At 43.6% G+C, this 24,799-nt stretch overlaps 1 protein-coding gene across 1 annotated transcript in view; it reads left to right on the top strand.

The window, feature by feature from the left end:
* The window catches only part of crip2 (cysteine-rich protein 2), a 136,672-nt gene that overhangs the window by 43,175 nt on the left and 68,698 nt on the right, over positions 1-24,799 (top strand). The window contains exon 2 of the mRNA XM_039741852.1: positions 22,871-22,965. Coding sequence (XP_039597786.1) covers positions 22,871-22,965 — 95 coding nt within the window. The remainder of the gene's footprint in view (positions 1-22,870; positions 22,966-24,799) is intronic.

Here is a 24,799-nt window from a genome sequence, read left to right as displayed (position 1 = left end):
AGGGCACAAGGCAGGAACCAATCCTGGGCAGGGTGCCAACCCACCGCAGGACACACACAAACACACCCACACACCAAGCACACACTAGTGCCAATTTAGAATCGCCAATCCACCTAACCTGCATGTCTTTGGATTGTGGGAGGAAACCCACGCAGACACGGGGAGAACATGCAAACTCCACGCAGGGAGGACCCGGGAAGCGAACCCAGGTCTCCTAACTGCGAGGCAGCAGCGCTACCACTGCGCCACCGTGCCGCCGCATAACCCATAATGACAAAGTATATTTTCACAATGTTTTATTATAAAGCAAAGATTGAACTCTATCATTCATATAAGTATTCAGACCCTTAATTCAGTACTCTTGTAGAAGCCCCGTCAACAGCAATTCCAGCTTCGAGTCTCTTTGGGTAAGACTCTACAGGCTTTGCACACCTCGATTTGGGCCGTTTATCCTATTCCTCCTGCCATGTCTTCTCAAACCCCATTAGACTGGATGGGAAGTGTCTGTAAACTCCCACCTTTAGGTCTCTCCTCAGATGTTCTCTCAGGCTTACTATAAGTGTGGGGTCTTTGGCTAGGCCACTCAAGGACAGTCAGGCCCTTATTGTAATGAGACTATTGTTTTCATCCATTCCCAGCCTTAGAGGTCTACTCTTCTGAGCTAGGGTCATCAGTTTATACTATAAGAACACAAAGGACATAGAGATGAAGAGTTGGGGTCCATGGTGAAGATGGACCAGGGTGGAAAGGGCAGGACGTCTGTGGTCGATCAGGAGGTAACATTAGAGGTCTACACTCTAGGAGTAAAGAGGGACATGTTGTTAACAAATGTGACCCACTGCCCTCTGTTCCCTCAGCTCCTACCTGTGTTGTGCCCTCAAAATGCTCCCTTGGCACACATAGCTGACAATGCATACAATTCCACTGGGGAGCTGAAAGCCGATGAAAGTAAGAGAAGACATGTGACTATATTGCATTCCGTAATCTGGTTTTGAATCCTAAAACAAGGTCCTGCCATTTGCATTAAGAACTTGAAACTGAAAAGTTATTGAATCGCTTTTGGGGTAAATGATGTGATCTCAGTGCAGTACATTTGGAAGGGTGGTATTCTTGTCAATAGTCCTTCTGAATGATTGGTGTTAGCGGTGGGATAGTCATAATACATGGACAGCAGTGACAATAGGTGTGCACCCTTTGGAGTGAATGTGTGAGACGGTGCCCTATGATGGACTGGCACTCAGTACAAGGTTGGTTCTTGTCCTGCCCTAACAAACCTGCAATTGGATTCAACTTGATTTGTTAAGTGAGCAGATGAATGGACAATCGGGTCCGATTCCTTTAAAGAATGTGAAACCGGAGAGTGATGGTCGATCATGTAACTGAGATTTAATGGAGTGCTAGAGTATTACTGTTTCTCACCACTGTGACCAATGGATGTGCCCAGTTTTAGCCAGTGCACTACTCATTTCAAGAAAGCAGCGATCCCGTATTGCAATAATGAGAGCTAGAATAAATGAATTTCTTTCATTTTGGCTGCATTTCCATAACAGCTTGAACAAGAACCACAATTTAGTGTGTGTGTGTCCAGCCGGACAACCTGAAAGAAGATTCCACAGGTGAACAACCTCTGTGTGAAAAGATGTGCTCCTCTTATCATTTCTCATGCATCTTTCCTTAATTTGTGTCCAGTCATCCCAGGATGGATTCCAGTCTTCTGAAAGGTCTCCTATCGTCCCCTTCCTTGCCCAGACGTACATTTTAATGACACCCCCTGCCTTGTTTTTTTGCCTTTCAAGGGGATCATCTGAGCTTTAATTTGTTTGCCGTCTTTCTATAGTGAGCATGTAAATAATATAAAACGTATTTCCTTGGCGTTCCATATTAATTGTAGGCATGGTCATTATTTCTCTGTCAGTTTCGTTCATTTATTGAACTTAAATATCTTTATAATTCTGTATTCCCATCATTTCCCTCTTTTGACAAACCTGCTAATACCCCCAAAATCTGATTTGAGACTTAAAATATAGATACCCGCTGGTCTCCATAGTTACTGGCTCGGTTGCCATGACAGCCTGCGTTTTTCGAGTGCCTGAGGAGCAGGTGGAAGCTGGCAGTAGAGAAGACCCCCTCAAGTGCTGATGAGGAGCCATCCTCGGCAGGGTGAACCCTCGTCTGCCTGTCTGCTGGCACCATTAGGTTGGATCCTTCCTGTTTATCGTTTGATCTTTCACGTCCTGGTCACTTTTTTTCCCCCCTTCGGTTCTGCCTGCGTTTCTTCACGTCTTCCTGTTTTTAACAGGTGCTTATCAATATGGCGTTAACATTAGGGAGATAACTTCTCTTTCTGCAGATAAGGGGGTGGAAAATTGAAAGTTCTGGACGTTTTGGAGCTGCGTGGCTGCTGCTGTTATACTGTAGCATGTGACCGAATGTCTGAAACAGCCCTGGCTGGAGGCGGTTGGCGTGCGTGCGAATGCAAGGCCGGCACAGCATGTGAAGAGAGCTGAAATCACGTAAAGACTGAATCAGTCGAGTGAAGTTCAGGCTTTCAAAGTACAAACCACAGAACATCGTCCAGGCTTCACTTCCTGAGGGTTTGACAGCTGAGGCGCCCACACTACTTTGGTGCCCACGTCTTTAACGAGTTCCTTCAGACTTGCGTTCTGAGTGTGCCTAATAAGTATTCAGATTCGCACACAAACATCCAAGTGGGATAATGGGCACCATCATCGAAATAAAAATCTGCCTTCCCTCTCCTGTGCATAGGGAGAGCACGTTGAAGCTCGGAGATTATCTTGTTGTGCTCACCAGCCTTAAATGAACATGTAGTGCCTTGATGCAGATGTGAGGGCACCGTCCATTACTGGCTATAATTTCTAAAAACACTAAACTCTTTGTTAACCCTCTCTGTTTCTCAGTTGATTATACAGATGTCGACAGATTTGTTGGTCCCCCTTACTGCTCATTGGAAAAAGTGTTGTATGCCTCGTGAAAAGTGACAAAATGGCAAACCATTGCCCCGTTTATACCTGCATGCCTTTGACATGTCATCCAGTAAAGCCAAGCAAGTGTGACAAGAGATCAAGTCTTCCTTATTCTACTGTCGCCTGGACACATTTGGTGGGACCCTTCGAAAAAGATCATAAATAAATGGGATTTGAGGGATTTTTCAAACTCACTGTTACCTTTAATTCATGTCACACACGTCCCCAATTGTGCACTTGGTTATTCAGCCTACTTAAGTGGAGAAAACTTGTCACTCTGCTGTTTGGTGTCATTGTGCGCCCCACACTGAACATGGAACAGAGAAAGCAACAGAGAGAGTCGTCTGAGGAGATCATAATGACAATGATAGACCAGCACGTTAAAGGCAAAGGTCAGAAGACCACCATCTCCAGGCAGCTTGATGTTCCTGTCCCAACAGTTGCAAACATTATGAAGAAGTTTAAGTTCCATTTGACTGTGGTCATATTTCATGGACACGGCCACAATTGGAAAATTAACCTCAGAATATGCAAAAGAATAGTGAGAATGGTAGACAAAGAGAACTTCCAAAGAGATGCAAGCTGAACTCCAAGGTCAAGGTTCATCAGTGTCTGATCCATCGCTTTCTGAGTGACTGGGCTCAATGGAAGACCCCGGAGGACTCCAATGTTGACAGAAAAACGTTAAAAAAAGCCAGAGTGGAGTTTGCTAATATGCATATTGACAAACCACAATGCTTCTGTGAGAATGTCCTCTGGACGGAGGAGACCAAACTGGAGCTTTTTGGAAACTCAGATGAACAAATGAAGCTTTCAAAGAACAGAACACCAGACCTACTGTGAGATATGGAGGAGGCCCGCTTGTGTTTTTGGGTTGTTTTGCTGCATCTGGCATGAGGGACCTAATTCTCCAACTTCCCGCGTAGGTAGAAGGCTGAAATTTGGCAGGCTCATTCCTTACAGCTTACTTACAAAAGTTAAGCAGGTTTCATTTCGAAATTCTACGTGTAACGGTCATAACGGTGGACAACGTCTGCCATGTTAAACTTTCTTATTTATGGCCCCATCTTCACGAAATTTGGTAGGTGGCTTCCCTGCGCTAACTGAAACCGATGTACGTACTTATTTCGGTGGTATGATGCCACTGTCGGCCGCCATATTGAACTTTCAAACATCACTAATTCTCAAACTTCCCATGTAGGTAGAAGGCTGAAATTTGGCAGGCTCATTCCTTACAGCTTACTCGCCAAATCGTAAAGCCGTAACTGCTTTAGCCATTGCTGTGTGCTCAGAATTCTTAATGCTGGAGTCCGAACCACGATTACAAAGCCCACACCCTCACTACTCGCAGAACTCGTAAAGTAATTTCCATGTAATTATTGACGACTCCTCCACGAGTAGACGGTTCCGCCAAATCATAAGGCCGTAAATGCTTTAGCCATTGCTGTGTGCTCTGCATTCTTAGTGCTGGAGGCCGAACCCCAATTACAAAGCTCACACCCTCACTCAATTACACGGATTTAGAGTCTAAAGATCCTCGGACGTGACAAGACCTCTCAGTCCACCAGGCTCAGGTAGCTAATATCTAAGTTATTCCAATATCTGCATGTAAACGTTGAGAAGGTTTCCACTTCTTCTAGTCTCGCTGATTAACCCATTACTAATGTCTTTGGCTGCGGTGGGTTTGCGCCCTGCCCGGGATTGGTTCCTGCCTTGCGCCCTGTGTTGGCTGGGATTGGCTCCAGCGGACCCCCGTGACCCTGTGTTCGGAATTAGCGGGTTGGAAAATGGATGGATGGATGGACCCCCGTGACCCTGTGTTCAGATTCAACGGGTTGGAAAATGGATGGATGGATGGATGATGTCTTTGGGAGGTAACGGGAGAACAAAACAGTACTCCGAGGACGATCAGGACAGTCCATTGCCATTGTCGCCCAAACTGCATACAAAATGTCTCCTTTGTTGGCGCACTACAGCCCATGCTGGCATTCATTGGTGATACTGCAGTGTCTTTTTAATATGGCGGCTCCTCCCTTTCCCCTCCACAGTGCTGTTCTGCAGAATGGTGGCACTACTTAAATACAAAGTCTGACACAACCAACTGTTATATTGATTGACTTTGAATTTTTCTTTGTATGAAAAAAAATACCCATTAAGATAAAAGCCTTCCCCCCAGGCTAAAGTAATGATTTTCTGAGATTCCGCCATATGTGACCGCTCACTTTGACGACTAATGCCTCTGATAATAAATGACAATATTGTATAAAAAAAAAGAAAAAGAAAGTTGAAACTCTTGTTGTGGAAAATTAATTTATTACCATCTGCGTCCCACTGATTAGGCCGATTAGAATCTGCAGCATTCAGTCTTCCATGAAACCCCAGTTACATATACACTGGGGGGTGTCTGGCTTTTGTATGTTTGGAGACCCGTGGGGCCAGCGTCTAGAAGGAAGGCCGCCAGTTTTTTAGCTTTTTACAAATACAATGGTGTAAGAGCTAACATCTTCCAAGTTCAACATTTATATTAAAAATCTGCCGTGACACGTGGCTGTTTGACCATAGAAGGGCATCCCCCTTGGTAAACATAACAGAAATGATCAAAGAAAGAAACTCTGCCAAAGCCTCCAGGCATTTCTAGACCCGTGGACCGAGTTGTTATGTTATGTCCTCACAGATTTTATGATTATTATTTTTTCAAAGATTAAACACATCCTTTAAGTAATGACTTGGCTTTTTGCCACTAGATCAATGGCTGGAGATGGAGCAGCCCCCCCACCCACTTACATGTCAACATTACAATAGCAAAGAAGACTAATAATGGCTTCCATTGAGCTTCTGTTTTAAATGGAATCTGCTGCCCATGCTTTCCAGCTTTGTGCACCGTGTTAGCGACTGGCGCTCGCTGATCTCGTCGTCTTGTCTGGAGTGTGTGTGAGAAATGTCAAGTGTGGCCACCTAGTGGTGAAGGAGTTTGAGTGGGCATGAAGGTGACAGTTCATTGTCTGACTGCCAGTGTTTCATTTTTAGAAATATGGAAAACCTTGTGCCAGGCTCTCAACAGTAAATCATTATTGGAATGGTACTCCTTATTGAAAGGCACTATATAATAGTCGGCTTGCTTGTTTGCAGGCAGTAGGACTCATTTGTATTTATAGAATGCTGGCTCGGTCCTCTGCATTGACTTACTGGGTAGCATTGGAAGTACAGTGCCATGTGAAAGTACTCATAAACCTTCAAAAATGGATTGGGAATCAACTTCACCTGCTTTGGTGCAAATGAAAGTGACAACGGGGGCACTGGACAGGCAACTGCAAGAGGGAAGGTTGGGACCATCCGCTGAGACGGTGCGTTGCTGCACCCACCACATGACGAACCGCCTCAGGATCCCAAATTAGGACCTGAATGCAGCCGGGCAATGGGTGGCACCTCAGAACCTCAATAGTACAAATGGAATGGAGCAGCCTGAGGTTTTTTACAGTGACGGGAGTGCCAGTCCTTCCACGAACCCAACAGCAAGGCAACCCCTAAAAAGAAAATGGTTTTACAGGTGGTGGCCACAGACAGTTGCTCTCTTCTTATCCTTTCTGACTGACTCTTCTCTAGTTTTGTGTTCTGCTAGTGTCCTTGTCACTACTGATAGTATTTCAGGTTGCACAGGTAGTCCAGCTCCTCCAGGATGGCACATACATAGTGCCGTCACAAGACGGTTTGCTGTGTGTCCCAGCACAGTCTCAAGAACATGGAGGAGATACCAGGAAATGGACCGTTTTACACAAGGAGAAGGGCATCAACCCAGCTGCAGGACTGGTATCGGCTCTTTTCTGTGAGGAGGAACAGGAGGGGCACTGCCAGAGCCTACAAAAGGACCTCCAGCTGGCTACCTGTGTACATGTTTCTGAACAATCTGTCACAAACAGATCCTCCATGATGGTGGTGTGAGGGCCCGACATCCGGTAGTGGGACCTGTGCTAACAGCCCATCACCATGCAGCTTGATTGGCATTCGCCAGAGAACATACAATTGGCAGCTCTGTTATTGGTGCCCTGTTCACAGATGAGAGCAGCTTCACAATGAGCACATGTGACAGATGTGAAAGAGTCTGGAGACTCCATTTTGAACGTTATGCTGCCTGTAACATCACCCAGCATGACCAGTTTGGTGGTGGGTCAGTGATGGTCTGGGGAGGCATATCCTTGGAGGGTCGCACAGACCTCCACATGCTAGGTGAGGGTACCCTGGCTGCTCCTAGATACGGGGATGAACTTCTCCAAGCTGTCGTCAGATTTTACACTGGTGTAGTGGGCCCTGGGTTACTCCTGGTGCAGGACAATGCCCGGCCTCCTGTGGCCGGCACTGGATACCCAAAACATGTCCTTAAAAAAACCAAGATGCACAATCTTAACTGTAAAGTTCCGGGCACATCAATATCCTATTGGTTTTAATATATCAGAGCAGTAGTTTTTTTTGGTGCGTATCAACACTCTTCCTCAAATGAGGGACTCCGTTTGCTGATTATTTGAAGGATTCAAGGTGACGATTTCCAAGGGCTGCAGAGTTGGCATTGCTCTACATATACTTACCAGTCAGCTTCAAGTACAAACACTCCTCACAGACAAGAGGGAGCGAGTGTCACTTATTGAGCTAAATGGCGAGCGCCTCATAATTGAGTCCTTCATTGGGGATGTGTGTCAGAGATGGAATTAAGCCAAATGAGCACATCTCCAAGATTGAAAGAAATGGCTCTGATTAGAGGCGTTAGAATGTAAGGACTTTCAGTTTGGTGAATGCAGCTGCTTCAAGTTAACTTTTATTTTCAGTTCTATTTATATTCAATTATGCTCGGAACCTAAATGAATGAATGAAGGGAATTTCATTCATGCTCTTCTTGCTTTGAAAATGTGTATGTGCAATCTGTGCAGTTTCAATAGAAAGCATGCAAAGTGCCATTTGGCTGTTTATCTGTGTTACTGTAGCTAATTGCTCATTTTCTTACAGTAAAAATAGATCAAAATCCAAAAATCTAAATAAAATAAATCTGGGAAAACTGGGTGAAAATTGATTTGCATTACCATTCACCTTGCACTCCAAATCATAACCTTAGATCTTCAAATGAGGGTCTGCTTAGAATTCCAAGAGCTAAACTTAAAAGAAGTGGTGAGGCGGGCAGCCTTCTGCTGTTATGCACCTCAAATCTGGAATATCTTAGTGATAGAAATTCACCAAACTGCTAACAACCCTTTACTTTAACATGGCTTTCTCATAGCTACATTTTAGTGTAGCCTTGATATTCTGTATATGCATTGTGGAAACCGTACCCCCAAACACAGACAGACTGACACCAGGATGTTCAAAGCACACTCCTTTATTTTTCCTGAGCACCACAATGCCTTCTTTCCACCAATTCTTCTTCTTCTTCTTCTTTCTCTCTTGACCTCCTTCCTCCTCCTCACAAGCTTTGTCTCCTTCCTCCCAACTCTGGCTCGTCTGCTAGAAGGAGGCGGCCCTTTTTATCATGGCCCGGATGAGCCCCAGGTGCTCTCCTTGACGTCACTTCCTGGTGTGGCGGAAGTGTCAGGAAAGCACCTGAAAGCACTCCGGGTCTTCTTGGAAGTATTTCCGGCAGCACTTCCTGGTGTGGCAGAAGTGCTGCCATCCAGGATTCCCTTACTGTCCGGGCGCCCCCTGGCGGTGGCCACGTCCTCTCAGGAACCTCCCAGGTCCCTCCTTGTGGCCCCCAGAAAGGCCCGGGCGGCTGCCCTCTCGTGGCTGAGGAGTAATACTGTCCATGTCGGGAACTATCCAGGCGTCCCGGCTGGGCAGTGTCCCCAGACATCCGTGACAGCATTTAATTATCGTCTTCATCATGGCTCCCCAATCCGTACCAACCCCTACTTTCTCTGCTGTTCTCTTTCTGGCTGCGCCACCACCACCTGATCAGGGCACCATGCAGTCCCTAAATTGATGGATTGAAGGCCAGAGGTGCACATGACCGTCATCATCATCTAATTCTTCCACGTGAAGCCTGAAAACTATGAAGACTGATTGAGATCATTGATGTTAGGTTGAATGTCCAGTGGAGGCTGGGTGGTCTTGTGGCCTTGGAACCCCTGCAGATTTTGTTTTTTCTGTCCTCCTGGCCATCGGACCTTACTTTATTCTTTGTTACTTAGTATTGCCTAATCTTATTTTTCTTTTTTCCTTCTTCATCTTGTAAAGCACTTTGAGCTACATCACTTGTATGAAAACATGCTATAGAAATAAACGTTGTTGCGTAGGGCCTTAACTATCATAGAACTACAGAGCAGCTCTTCTGCATTGTAATCGTCAAATACTTTCTCACAATATGGCCCTATGCAAGTTATTTAACTTAACAAACCTACAGTGCAAAAATATGGAAGTACACGCTTACATGAGCTTACATACCCAGTGTCTGCTGCTTCAGTAGGACCAAATAGGACCTCTTTACCACCAGAGAAGTCCTTTATCTTTGATTTTTAAATTCACATTGCAAACCTTCTGTTCCACTCCATTCCTAAGCAGCTCTATTTGACTGAAAGTTAGGGGCTGTGCAGGCCACTGAACATTAGAGCAACCTGGACAAGAACAGGCCATTCAGCCCAACAAAGCTCGCCAGTCCTCGCCACTTTATTCTTCTAAAAAAAACATCAAGTCGAGGTATGAAAGTCCCTGGAGTGAATAGGAGAATCTTTGTCATGTTAGTCGAGCTAGATTGAAATTAATGTTGGATCAGATACTAAACTTTTGACTTTGATATTGAGACCAGCTTTCAGACCTTAGTTCCAGTACTACAACAGTTGAGGGTGGGAGCATGCACTGATACAGCACATTGCTGCACCCACCGAACTACCTCAGGATCCCAAAGTAGGACTCGAGTGCAGCCGTGCAATGGGTGACACCTCTGCACCACACTGAACAGTGTGAGGTTTTTTACAGTGGCTGGAGTGCCAATCCTGCCACCAACCCCTAAATTTTCCCTGTAAGGTGGAGGCCCTGCTTGCGGGGCTGGATGCAGGTTAACGTCATACTCAGGATGGAACAATGGCAGGTTAAGGGACTTTGATGAAGGGCCCAATGGAGTGGAATCACTTGTGGAGTTTACGGGGCTCAAACTGGCAGCCTTCTGATTGCCAGTGCAGATTGCTTCCTCTGAGCCACCACTCGGGCCACAACCACAACAGTACCGAAGCAAATAACCCACTCCCATTTCAAAAATGTTTAAATGTTTAAAAATGAGATTTCTGGTACTTTCTCAGTACCACTATGCCACAAAACCCTACTTGAGATGATGTGTGCATTTTTGGCATCATTATCCATCTGAAAAAAAAAAAAAAAGCAGATGGTAGGCCATAAATGGGCACAGAATGTTGTGCCCTCTCAATAATGCTGAGTTGCAAAGAAACCTACTGAACGCTAAGAACATGTTTCCCACTACACCGGATGGAATACTTTATTTGCGCTGTTCACCAAATTCAGATTCCACAACCTGTTGTGATGAGGTAACATAAACACGGTAAAACAAGGTTAAAGGCTCACGAAAAGACCCACAAACCAATCCAAGATCTTCTCTGGCCTGAATAAAGACAGGCCTCACCCAAGGTAGTCTGACTCCAAACTCAACAGGCAGGCCTCAGCTTGCACAGGCACAAAAAATAGGGAACAGCCTATAATAATCATAATAACAGGGCTGTGGAGTCGGAGTCGAGGAGTCGGAGTCGAGGAATCGGAGACAATTTTGGGTAAAATTGGGCAATAAGTTAACCGACTAAATTTAAATGGGAATTAAAAAAGTAAGTTGAAATGTCCCAATTCACAAACAGTCATAATGAACTACTTCTCTGCTGTAAGAATAAAGCCCAATGCATGCAGTGCATAATGATACCACAAAACGAACATGTCAAGTACCCATGAAGCATGCTTTTCATTGACTGTATGCGTCACTATATGGGATGTAATGCACAGGTCAGGTGCGGCACCGCTTTCCATTGTGTCGTGATCCACTGTTACAGGGAACTGTGAACCTAGCCTAAAGCCCCCCATACATTTACAGATGCACTGCCGATTTTTCGGCCCTTCAACGAGTCATCACGTGTCAAACGCCTGAAAAATCATCTGGTGTGTTCTCCGCTCCGTCGGCTCCCCTTCGCTATGCGCTAGTGAAGGGGGCCGAAGGAGCCGAGAACACAGATCTCCCTACCCGTCTCCAGCAGAGGCTCGTTCTGCTGATCAGCTGGCCGGTGAGTGACACAATGCACTAAACTTCCGGCTGGCTGACAGAGGAGACGGCCACTGCAGCAAACAGAGGCATCACATTACTTTGGATGGGGGCGGTGGTCGAGATTTTCGGCCCGTCCATGTGGACACCCGCAATCTGCGGCCGCCAATCAATTGTGTTTGTCTTTAATCTGGCATTATAGTAGAGTGTTGGCTTCCTAGCCAGTAGTTCTGTGGTGAAATGACATGTATGTTGCCTTCCTTTCCTTCAATGGATGTAGAAAATACAGTAGCATAGTATATACATACAGAGGAGTCGGGGAGTCGGAGTCGGAAGATTTAGAAACTGAGGAGTCGGAGCCGGAGTCGGAGCATTTATCTACCGACTCCACAGCCCTGCATAATAATAACGCATTTCCTATGCTCAAGGTGAAATGACAGGGGAAAAGAATAGGAGAGGCCCTCTATACATAAAATGTATTTTTATTGTTATTACTATATATATTCAAAAAGTTTCCGCACTTTTTTATATTTTTGTTAGAAACTGTGAAGGCGGGAGGGAGGAGTAGTGATTGGTCGTGTCTGAGAGTGTCATGTGACTAGTTCTGGCTGGCAAGCCCTTGCAGTTTAGTATAAGAGTTGTCACCCCTGTGGTGAAGATGGCTGTGAAACACCAAAGAGGAATGGCGTTCTTTCATACGCTTTATGTGCGCTGAAGGTGTGCCGGGAGCACAAATTCATCTCTGCATGTGTGCTCAGTATGAGGATAAAGTCCTCTCTCGTAGAGTCGTCTTTGAGGGGATTTAAATGTTTGAAAATGGCCGTACTAGTGTGACGGATGCAGAGCACTGCGGACGTCCAGCTACAGCCACGACCACGAGGAATGAAGAAAGAACCCTGGGACTGATTCACGAAAACAGAAGAGGGAGTAGGAGAACTTAATGTGAGTGTGGGATCTGCCTGTGCCCCCCTGATTCATGACAGCCTGAAGTTCAGTAAAGTGTGCGCCCGGTGGGAGCCGAAGCTTTAAGGGGAAGAAGATTTTCATGTGACGATGATGATGATGATGATGTGAAAACAGCAGGGCATCAGTGACTATGCGCTCAACCAAAAACATTTTTTGCTGATGGCATTAAAAAGTTGGTATGACACTGGGAAAATTGCATTGCAAAGGAAGGTGACGATGTATGTAGAAAAGTGAGATCATTTGTTTTTGATATTTTTAATAAATAGAGCTTTTTGAACGTCCCTCGTACTATTATTATTAAAGCAGTAACTACGCACTGCACACACGATAATGTTCAGTGAATCCACTTGACTTGACCATTCCTACTTTTCCTCCTCTTTCTCTGTCTCTGTTTATCATTCATTTGCTCAAAGGTTGATGCGCTTGCTGCTTCCTGAGCGGCTCTTTTCTCCACCCTAGCGGCCCGCTGCTTCTCTTCTTTCGTCGGCATCTTTTCAAATTAAAACTGATGAAGTCAGTGTTTGTCTTGCAATTACTTAGTACATTTTCTTTATTTTTTCACTTACTGGCACTTAAGTCTTCAATCTGCCTCAAGAATGATTTAAGATATGAAGAGGTAGGGGAAGTGATGGCGAAGGTGGTAGGGAATGAGAATGGTGCCCGTACCCATGTGCCGCCCTGCTGCCCCCGCAGCTGAGAGTTGATTCTACAATAAAATAAAAAGAAGAATAAAAATCATCACCTCGAAAGTGGATAGTAGACATCACGCAGTACATGTGTACCAAATTTCAAGTCAATCCGGTCAAACGGTTTGTGAGCTACAGGCGATTTAAAATCGTGGACAGCCAAATGGGCAGCCACGGTAGCATATTATATAGGTAGGCAGCAGAAAAAGGTTCACTTCCACAACATTGGATACAAAATATCAACATAAAATATTAAAACAAGATACACCATAAATACAGGAAACAAAAAGCTTTGAATTCGACTGAGACAATTGTCAATTCAGTTGTCCCAAACATTATGGTGCCCGGAAATGGGTTGGCCATGCATAAAAAGTGTTGTCATTTCTACATGATGTGCCTGAAATGCCTACAGTGTGCACTTTAATCGTGTTTGAATTGTTTGATTAGTAATTCTAAACAATAGAGATGTAACTCAAGAAGAAATTGGGTCCTTGTCCCAAACAATGTGGAGGTCCTGACAGCTCTGCAAAAATAAGTGAGGGCAAATTTTTATATATTGAATTTTCTAAATATGCAATTCCCAAATCCAGCCTGGGCTCCAGATCTATTTAAGACTGCATTATATTATATTGTATTGTCAAACAAAAAAAGATTGAGAGATAGGAAAAGTTCCTTTAACGATGTCTGTCTAGTTTGGAAGTTGGTAAAAAATACCCGGAAGCGGTCAGTTTAGTTTAAGGGTGTTCCTTGAAATGTCTCCAGATGATGCAGAGGAAGTGCACGGCACAATACGCTTGTTGAGAGCGCTCAGAGAGGAGAAAGGTGCTTCCTGAAGTGAATGATACAATCTGAAGCGCAGCTGGGGCCGATCCATTGTCACTTAACCCTTGAGATTTAGTAGAGCTAAAGTTAGAAATATGCACGGTGGTCTTCAGTGTGCCTAAATAAAAACGCCACTCTTTATTGTGAAGCATGAAGGGGGTTTGACAGGAGAAGTGGATCGAGTTCAGTTCGCACCGACCTTCAGCTGTGTGCCTCCGCTTTATCTCCTTGGAAGAATGTTATCAATGAATGCACTCGTTTTGTTAACAATGGCCAGATGGCAGAAGTTTCCCAAGTTTCTGCCACTCTGGTTCATTCTGGGTCTCTGAGGCTATATCCACACTACTACGTTTTTATTTAGAAATGCAGACATTAGTCTCCATTTTCGCCTTTTGTCTATTGTACCCTATTATTTTTAACCTCTGAAAATTTTGACTTTTGAAAACTCTCTCCAGAGCCGTATACTTCTGAAAACGGTGGCTCGGCATTGCAACGTGAATGGGTGAAAACACAGAGTCTAATTGCCTTCTGATTGGTTTGTAATTATTTGAACACTAGCCATGTGTGCCCAACTACGTTGCGCGTGTTCAAGTTGTCTGTGAAGGGCTCCCTGTTTAAACGCCAGTCGTGAACTGGGCCCTTCGTCGCACAGCGTTACGATTTTTTATAAGGGAACTAAAATTACAAAAGAAAACCCTTGGACATTGATTCGATAGGAACGGCCTACTCGGAATCACTGTCCGAATAGTAATTATGTGGTGGTGTGGGAGCATTTCTGCTTCTGTCCGTTCACAGTCCGTCTCGTTTTCACGACGCTATCGTTTTCTCTCACGATGTCTTCTCGACCTTTCTCCAATCTCACAGGTTGCTTTGTGGCAATTCAAAGAGTGAGGCAATATACACGGAGCAATGGTTATAAAAGGGGGACACATAGGTATCCAGGCTCTTTAAAGCATAAATAGGGATCACTTCACTGACATGTGAACAAGGCACGGTACAACTGTGAGACGCAGCACTCGCCGGCTACAACGTAACAATAAGAATTTCCGGAACGTGCCGTTACGCTGTCATTCATTTTATCGACTGTCTTTCTTTCATGTATATCATCAACATTTCAATCAATCAATCAACATTTATTTATATAGCACATTTTCATACAAAAAAAATGTAGCTCAAAGTGCTTTACAAAATGAATAGAAAAATAGAAGACACAATAAAAAATAAACATAAGTCAACATTAATTAACATCGAATAAGAGTAAGGTCCGATGGCCAGGGTGGACAGAAAAAACAAAAAAAAAACTCTAAATGCTGGAGAAAAAAAATAAAATCTGTACGGATTTCAGACCACGAGACCACCCAGTCCCCTCTGGGCAATTTACCTAACATAAGTCAAACAGTCCTCTTTGTATTTAGGGTTTTCATGGAAGGACCTGATGATGATGGTCACGTAGACTTCTGGCTTTCAGTCCATCAATGTTGGTGCATCATGATGCTTTGAGTAGGTGGTGGTGGCGCAGGCCGCCACCATAAAGAAACCGGAGAAAGAAACAGAATAGAGAGTAGGGGTCAGTATGGATTTTAGAGCCACCATGAATAGTTATTATGATGTACTGAACATACAGAGTATCAGGATTAAGTTAAAGTGAAGTTAGGAGAAGGTCATGTTAAAGTAATGTGTTTTCAGCAGTGTTTTAAAATGCTCTACTGTATCAGCCTGGCGAATTCCTATCGGCAGGCTATTCCAGATTTTAGGTGCATAACAGCAGAAGGCCGCCCGCCTCACCACTTCTTTTAAGTTTAGCTTTTGGAATTCTAAGGAGACACTCATTTGAGGATCTGAGGTTACGATTTGGAATATAAGGTGTCAGACATTCCGATATATAAGATGGAGCGAGATTATTTAAGGCTTTATAAACCATAATCAGAATTTTAAAGTCAGTCCTGAATGACACAGGTAACCAGTGTAGTGACATCAAAACTGGAGAAATGTGTTCGGATTTTCTTTTCCTAGTTAGGATTCTAGCAGCTGCATTCTGCACTCGTTGCAAATGATTTATGTCTTTCTTGGGTAGTCCTGAGAGGAGTGCGTTACAGTAATCTAGTCGACTGAAAACAAATGTGTGAATTAATTTTTCAGCATCTTTCAATGATATAAGAGGTCTAACTTTTGCTATGTTTCTTAAGTGAAAAAATGCTGTCCTAGTGGTCTGATTAATATGCGATTTTATATGTTACGTAGGCACGTACCTTTTATCTTCATCTCTATCAATCTCATTCTCTAACCAGGCCTCAGCAGCTAGCCAGCGTAACACTGTCCACCACCCCTTTCGTTATTGCGGCACATTGTTGACATCCGTGAGTAACAACAACGTACTAAACTGGAAGGTGGTCTACGCATGCGTGGAATTCGTGGACAAAGATCAAGATCTAAATGAAGATCTCTTTAGTTAATTTCAAGCACAACAATTTGTTTAGTTTGAATGTCTGTGTTTTGAGGTGTGACTGGAGTACAACAGTCTTCAGTAGTATAAGCCTGGAGGAGATTCTTAATGCAATGCCTATGTTTTAGCTGTCTCTCTACTGCCATCTAGTGCTTCTTCTTCTAATTCATTCGTGGACAAACAAAGATCAAGATCCAAATGAAGATTATATATAGAGATATCTGTGATCATAGGTGTGTCTGGCCTGCTGAATTCGATCTCGCTGCTACCGTATAGCACTAATTGGTTCAGCCAGTTCCCCTCCCGGCACTGGGTTGGTCTATTGCAGTGTTTCCCAACCTCGGTTCTGGGGACCCACTGTGGCTGCAGGTTTTTGGTCCAACCAGATTCATGATCAGTGCCAACACTTAATAACACTGAGCTCATTTAATTAGCTGGAATTTTTTTTCTCTTCTCTTATTCTACATTAGAAAAGCATAGCAGTATGATTTTTTACATTTATAAGACATTTAGAACTATGTCTGCCTTTGCTAGAGATTTAAATGCTTAACTCTCTTTTGTTAATTTCATTCTATTTTGCCCTTTCTCTGTGCAGTTTTTTCCCCGTCGTTGTATCTTATTAATGACAATTAAAAATGAGCTGAGCAGACACCCAGGCAAACAACACGGAATGATCAAAGGCTGCAACTACTTCAGCATCAGACCCACTAATTAGTAAACAATGGATTAATTAAACAATTAAACACCTGGAAAAGTAGATTGAAAATATTGTTTAAAAAAACATCATTCCATATAACTGTTTGGTACATTTTAATATTTTTTATTTATTTATTTTTACCAAACTAGTTTTCTAATTTCTATATTGTTCCCAAAACATAGAACTTCGGAAATAACAGTCCATTTAATTAGCCTAGGAGTCCAATTAAAAACCTGCAGCCACAGTGTGCCCCCAGGACCGAGGTTGGGAAACACTGGTCTATTGGTAGTTTACCAGGCTGTAAAAACAGCCAATTACCGACAAGAACTGTCAACCGCACAAAGTCTGCCACTTCGTGCGGCCAAACTGATGATGATGATCCTAATATTTGGCCCAATGACTTTCACGATGCAAAGAAAATGAACAAAATCAACACATATTGTAAAGAAGAAGCCGAACAATGTCAAAGATTAGGGGCACCTTGCGGCCAACCTTGTATAATCAGGGCAATTGAATACAAAGGAAAATGCTAATCCTAATGCCCCGAGTTCCATCACATGTAGACTTCCCAAGATGGTGGCTCCCCCTGATTTCTGGCATTCTGGGAGGAAGTGGCGGGTCCAGGTGGATGGAGCCCGGAAATGAGGTCAGGGATAGATCGGTATCAGTCTTCCTTCCGGCAGAAGGGGGAGAAGAGAGATCGTTATCACACAGCGCCATCTGCTGTCTCGGTGGAGAATTACCATCACCTAAATAAGCTGTTTCCCATGCGCATGCGCGTGACAGTACCAATCTATCTGTAAAAATGGATATTAGATAGAAAAATATGGCCTTGTGTGGAATTTACAAATGTGGAGGACATGATTACATTTTTGAACATATGAAATATTTTGAGTAAGCTATTACTAGTGTTGGATCAACACCAAAATTTTGCTTTTGGTCTTAATACGAGCTTTCAGACATTCATACTGGTACCTAAGCAAATAATGGATAACTCCAAACCTCTTGTCTTACTCTAGCCTCCCGCATAATTGATCTCTTCTTATGCACCGTTTCCTTCTTGATAGCCATGAAGTCTCAATCACATTGAATCAATAAGGAGAGATACCCTGTGAAGTATCAATCACATGGAAGTAATAAGGACAAGTCCCCCGTGAAGTCCCGATCAAGTCGAAGTTATAAGGAGGGGTCTCGATGAAGTTCTGTTCACGCTGAATCATGTACTGTAGTTTCGTTTCATGAAGTCTATAAAACGAATGTTTCTCAACAAGTGTCGAGGGAAAGGGTGGTAAGGGATTGAGAACAAACCTGATGTTTACTTCCAGTACCAGAAATCCCAAAATGCTGGTAATCACACCATTTTGTAATCAGTGTGTTTTCAGTACTTTTCCAGTCCCGATATACCATGCAACTCCTAATCTGTCCGTCTATCGCCCATGTTGCTCATGCTTACCTGAACATCCACATTTATGTTCACATTGGTTAGTTTAGAGAAAGCAACTTTTAACAGAATATTTTTGTGTTTGTGCTCTGATTGGTTTGTGCTTATTATGTGTTCCTTCCCTAATTGCATCCTACTCTTTACATCTCATTTCCTGATTGGTCCACCTTCATGGAAAAAAAAAGCAATATTCCAAAATGGCAGACACAGAGCAGTCACTTTCTATGGCACTTGTTGTGTTGATTACCTGTACCATACATGTGCAGAAGACCAATAATTTACCCGTCGCTACAGTTTTGTGACAAATCCGGTGACCGATGGCGTAACCATCTCTTCAAGGAGCGCAGTACCTCTTCCTGCTTGTGCTGATTTGTGCATGCCCAGTGTAGGTAGACGGCTACATCACATGCTTTTCGGTTGTTTTAGTGTGGATGAAGATTGTTTTTGTTTAAAAATGGCATTTGTATAGTGTGGACATAGCCCGAATCTCGAGTGGAACCATTTTTTAACTGCAGAGTATAAGAAACACATGCTTATTTTGCTTCGTATAAAGAAGGGATTTAAAGGTGGCTGTCACAGTAGTGAGATGTTGTATAAGTGTCACTGTCCTGATACCAGAAGGACCTCAAAATGAGAAGAAGGGGGGAAATAAAAACATAAAAACTCCACCAAAAACACCTTATTGATAATTATTGGAAATCGTGATTTGAATGTGGTTGATATTGCAGATGGGTGGAACGAACACAGGATGACTGTACGCAGTGTTGGGGTGCCAGCTGGGTCACCCTTTAAATTGTAGTGGCAAATAATCAACAAATCTGACACACGTGAAATCCAACAAAAATAGTCTGTGGCTTGTAGGAGCAGATCACCGTGTCGAAACTCCATCCAAAATGAAGTACGGGTACAAATAAGACTCCAGCATTTCGAAGGGAGTCAGATTCTTCTAGGCCTCTCCTCTGGCCAAAAATGAAAAAAAAAATTAAATCTAGGGAGCACTGTTTTGCTGTGATTAGTACTGCCTACTCAGAGAAATCACGTCCAAGGTTTGAATCCCAAACTCGGTTGCGGGCTGTGTGGTGCGATCATGTTGTCCCCCTGTCTGTGTGAGATTTCATCACACACCAAACGACAGGCCTGTAAAGTAAAATGGCATCTTCCTAACTGACCTTGTGTGCGTTTATGAGATTGATTTGTTTCTCACACCTTTCTAAATGGAATTCAACAGGACTAAAAAGCGTGCTCACCAGAATATGGCGGACTGTCGTTCTCTCACTTGTGTGCAAAAGACCATGGAGCTGGGAAGAAGTAACCACCTATGCATGATGTCCTGTCTGCCCGTATTTATCTGTTGTAATTCAAATACTGCACATTAGCATGATAGACTGTCTTGCCATTATGACCCGACCAGAGGAGGATATGGTAGAAAAAGGGTATGGGTAAGGGTGGGGAGCTGTGTGGTCTTGTCTATGTTCAGCTTACACAGTGGATGTGAGTGGCCACCTGAACATAAGAAAGTGGCTTATTCTAAACTTTTATATAAGTTGAGGACAATGGGAAGTTTTGTCCGGAAGAGGAACCATTGAGGCTATATTCGCTTTAAGGGAAGTAATGGAGATATGCAGGACAAAGAACAGCATATAGCATTTATAGATCTGAGAAAGGCCTATGACAGGGTGCCACATCAGGAGGTTTGTGAGGGAAAAGGGTCCCCTTGAGAAGTAAGGCTAGAGAGAAACACGTATTGCAATGCTAAGGCCAAAGTCAAGAAAAGTGTTGGATCTACAGAATGCTTCCCTGTGAAGTTTGGACTCCAACTGGTATCATCCTTAAGTCCTCACATTTATGATCTTATAATGGATGTCATCAGTAGTGAGGTCATGGAACAAACACCGTGAGCCATGCTCTTTGCTGATGATATAGTTCTAATTGCCTCCAACGGAGATGAGCGGCAATAAAAGCTTGACTTACGATAAGAAGCTGTGGAGAATATGTGATTCAAGATCTGTAGACAGAAGATGGAATATACTGTGTGTGGTCTAAAGGAGAGCTTCCATTTGCTGTCAGGGAGGTTAATAACAGTAAATGCCTTGGTTCCTATGTGAAAGCAGATGGTGGATTAGATAGTGAGGTACACCATAGAGTTCGGGCAGTTTGGAACAATTGGAAACAACTGACTGGTGTGTTAGGTGATAAGAGAAGAACTGTTATGATAAAGGGACAACTCTTTAAGACCAGCGATGATCTATGGAGCTGAAACATGGCCCCTGAAGAAGACCCAAGAGAAAAAGGCAGAAGTAGGTGAGATGAGGATGTTGTTGGATATGTGGAGTGATAAAAATGGATAATATGAAAAATTAGGAATAATAAGGAATAAGGAAAATGGCAAAAGTAGTGGAAATCTCGGATGAAGAGCCAAGAGAAAAGGCTGCGATGGCATGGCCATCCTATGACAAGAGACGACAATTATGTAGGCAAGAGGGTGATGAGATTGGATGTTGAGGGAAGGTAAAGAAGGGGCAAACGTTGATGGATTTAATAAGTTAAGATCCAAAGGAGAAAGAAAAGGATCACAGAGTGTGGTTGATGTCTACCATATGGCGCTTTTCCACTGCATAGTACGGCACGACACGGTTCAGTTCAGCTCACTTTTGGGGGGTTTTCCACTGGGAACAGTACCTGGTACCTGGTCCTTTTTTTAGTACCACCTCAGCCGAGGTTCCAAGCGCCGAACAGTTACCAAAACGTGACGTGTAAACTCTGCTGGTCACTGATTGGCCGGAGAAAATCGTCATTACTGCGTCACTGGCTATTCTTTTCTTTAAAGGTACACACACGCGGAAGTTTGTGTCGCGTCTCTCCATCGCTGGACGCAGTTTGTTGAATAAGTGGATGAATGTTTCTTCAGACATTCGAAAGTTCTCCAGCCACTGAGTGTTTGTAAAACTGGGAACAATCACATCCCACCACTCTGAAGCACGGTTAAATGTCCAAACAGATGGTCTGTTGCGGCGACTTTTTTGCAAAATGTGGAAGATCTGTAATATACAGAATCAGCATTTTAATGTTACACTGGCAGTTAAGTTCATTTTATGCTTTGCAACAGTGATAAAAGTTAGCTAGTGATGTGCTTTTTTTAGATGCTTACCCTTGCGCGTCGTCGAGCTAAAGTGTTGTCGTTGTTGTAAAAGTTCCACGGTGTCACGGCAGTAGAGGCGGCGCAACTATAACGACACATGAATAATCCCGCCCACTCTAAAGCAGTACTGAACTGCAGTCGAAACGCAAACTGAGCCGAACTGAGCCGAACCAAGGTGAGCTGTACTGAACCGTGCTGTGCCGTACTATGCAGTGGAAAAGTGCCTAAATATACTTGCATGTAAGTTCTCCCTCGTATAAGTCAGGGCTTGATTTTACCATATGATTTCCAGTATTTTGTAGTGTCGGTAATATAAGTCAAATGCGGAAAACTCACGCTATTGGTCCAAGAGATTACGATATGCTAACGCCCACCTGAGAGAGTAACCACGGAGCACACAGCCTTTTTTTTAATGTACTGTGCCTGCGTGACCACACGGTAATACCCAAACTATTCTGAAGCAACGTTTGCACTGATTTGTGTTTTTTGTATCTCACATCCTCATACACCTTTATCGTAAGAGCATCTCTTATCTACGATGGAGCCTTCCATCTGAAGAAAATATGAAGCTGGTTTTAAATGAATTAATTGGTAATTGAATGGGTGTATAAGTTGTGGTCTGATATTAGGATCGATTTTTTTTTTTCAGGTTTCAAGACCCAACTTATACGTGAGTATATACGTTAGTTGAAAATGGCAACCCCATATAAAAAATGAGAAAAGCTACAGAAGAAGAAGAGTAGGAAATGGGAATGGGTTGGAGCAGTCCTCTTAAGCGGAAGAACATGTCTTGGCCAAATTTAGGAAGTCATCTACCCAGTCTGGAGCCCAACTAGTCAAAGTGACAGCTGATGGTATCGTTCTTCATCTCGATTAGATAAGATGGTTGTTCTTTGTTCTCCACATACAGCAAGGATCCAAGTTCACATGCCGAGTAGCCAACAGGGATGCCTGACAAAGAGAACCCCATTACAGGGAGATGAGACTGATCACCAAAGCCTGGGGGTCTGTTTTGCTTACTCTTGGGAAGCATAGGGCAGTAGAAGTGATGTGGCCAAGAGACCATTAAGATCCACCTGTCTTGTGCCACTTTGTGGTTTAAATAAAAAGAATCATGAAGATGTTGGGGTAACCATCTGAGCAGGTGGATATGTCTTGTCAGAATATGGGGAACAAGTGATCACCTAAGCCTGATTAACGTCTTGTTTTACTTTTCTTTGAGAACTGAGTGTAGGAGAGCATGTAAGCTTTATATCTTGATCCACTTTATTTGAAATAAAGAATTTAGATGGTTCTGGGACAACCATTTGAACAGGAGGGCACGTCTACGGTACCTTTCTTAACTAATTCAACAGACCAAAAGGGACCCAAAATGGCCACCTTTATGTAAAGCACTGATGAGCAATTTTCAAGGCAATGTCCAATTAGTGACTAAATACTTTTCATTTCTCTTTTCCAGCTGAGAAGGTTACTTCTCTGGGGAAGGACTGGCACCGGTTCTGTCTGAAGTGCGAGCGCTGCAACAAGACTCTGACGTCGGGCGGCCATGCTGAGGTAGGTATGAGGTTTGTCCCATGAGGGTATTCTTTCCTAACTGCCTAGCTGAGTGTGGCACATTTGCCACTTCTCTCATTGACTGGTTTGATAAATGGACTATTGTATTACGGCTCCAAGTTGCCATTAGCTGGGCATGTGTGCAGTAATGCATTCACAGAATTACTAATGTGTGTTTTATTAAAAGTAAAAGGCAAGCAAATGTCACATCAAATGTTATGTTTCAATAATCAAATGCTCTGCTTGGCAGTTTAATAAAGGGCATAGGCAGCCGAGATGCCTGGCAGATAAAACTGATAACATAAGGCTGGCATCTCTAACTGAATGAGTAACCCTGAGTGAATCACGTAACCTGCCAGTGCTCGGAATGGAAAAGTCATTGTACTGTCACTCTTTGGGATGGTTCAATCTGGCTTGGCATGTGGCGGTGCGGGTCCTGCTCCATGCTCCCGCGTCCTATTTTGGGAGCCTCTTGAACCCAACACCATCGGTAATGTAACCGGATGAGCTGTGCAATGAGGACAAATCACACTTGGGAGAAAGGGGATGGTGTAAAGTGTGCAAGTGCTTTTATTAAAAACACATCCAAAATGCAGTGCTTCAAAACTCCATAAATAAATAATCCATACAAACAATGAAATAAAGGTGGAGGTTAAAATCAATCAATAATCCTATGAAACAATTTTAAAAGCAATAGGCTGGATGCTGTCCTTTATAACAACCGGGTGCCTTCTCCATTTTGCTGGCGGCTCCCTTCCTTCTCCCATGCAACACGGGAGTCACCCTATTAGCAGGTGCAGCTGACCTTACTTCTGTCCGGTCGTCTTCCGTCCCCTGGCTCCGTACAGCTCATCCGTCGGACCGTGACCAGGGTGCTCACACTGGGGCTCTCTCTCGCCAGCCTCCTTGACTCCCGCTGCTTCCTGCGGACTTGCGCAGTGAGTCGTCTACATTTCTGGTCACTCCAACTCCTCTAAATTGCTCAGCTGGACCGTCCGCTTCTTACTGCCCACGAGTGTTGGCCAAACACTCTTTCAATGTTTCACAACACTTACCTCTGGAATCCTTAGCAGAAGGCAGGCTCCATGCTGGACCAGACTCCTGAAATGACCGAACGTTAACGAGAATCCACCCATTACATCACTAGACCTGAAGGACCTGAATTAGTGTCTCAGTACCTCATATTAGATCTTAGATGTGCCACAGCTCTCGCTATGTCTTGCACTGACCTCTTATGACCAGGGCTTGGATACTGGATAAGCATCTCAATCCCTCATCCAACCCGACCCCTTGGTGATTATTAATGTCACAGTAAACAAAAGGCAGCATCAATGAGAAAATACACATTTTATTACTATCTAAAGTTATGTTTATTTGAAGAAAAAATGGGAAAATTAAGCACTAGAAGTTTAAACCAAAGAAGACATACAACCAGAATGACTGAAACCAAAGTTCATAGAGCGAGCTTCACGTCAGAGAGTTTGTTTAAAGTCGTCATCTTCTTAATCCTACTGAGGTGTTCTTTCAAAGTGTAAGACGTCACACCGTCTTTTTTCCTCGTAAGAACTCTTCACAACCAATCATTTTTCTAGCATTTTAGCGCTAGGCCAGAATGCTCTGAAATCGCTTGGAAAGTTATTTGCCATTATTTTTAAAGACACTATCCACACCAAAGCATTTTAGTGACCAATGGTTTAGAAAACTCCTGAATGCAGCAGTTGTGTTTTCAGCGAAACGCTTGTCCCATAGACATCAATGGTAATGCTTAAAAAATGCTGGGAACAGAATAAAGGAGCATTTTGGAAGCGTATTTATAGGAAGTCAGTCCCCCTTC

The sequence above is a fragment of the Polypterus senegalus genome, chromosome 18, assembly GCF_016835505.1.
Source record: "Polypterus senegalus isolate Bchr_013 chromosome 18, ASM1683550v1, whole genome shotgun sequence".
In the NCBI taxonomy this organism is placed as follows: domain Eukaryota; kingdom Metazoa; phylum Chordata; class Cladistia; order Polypteriformes; family Polypteridae; genus Polypterus; species Polypterus senegalus.
This window is presented reverse-complemented; position numbering and strand designations above follow the sequence as displayed.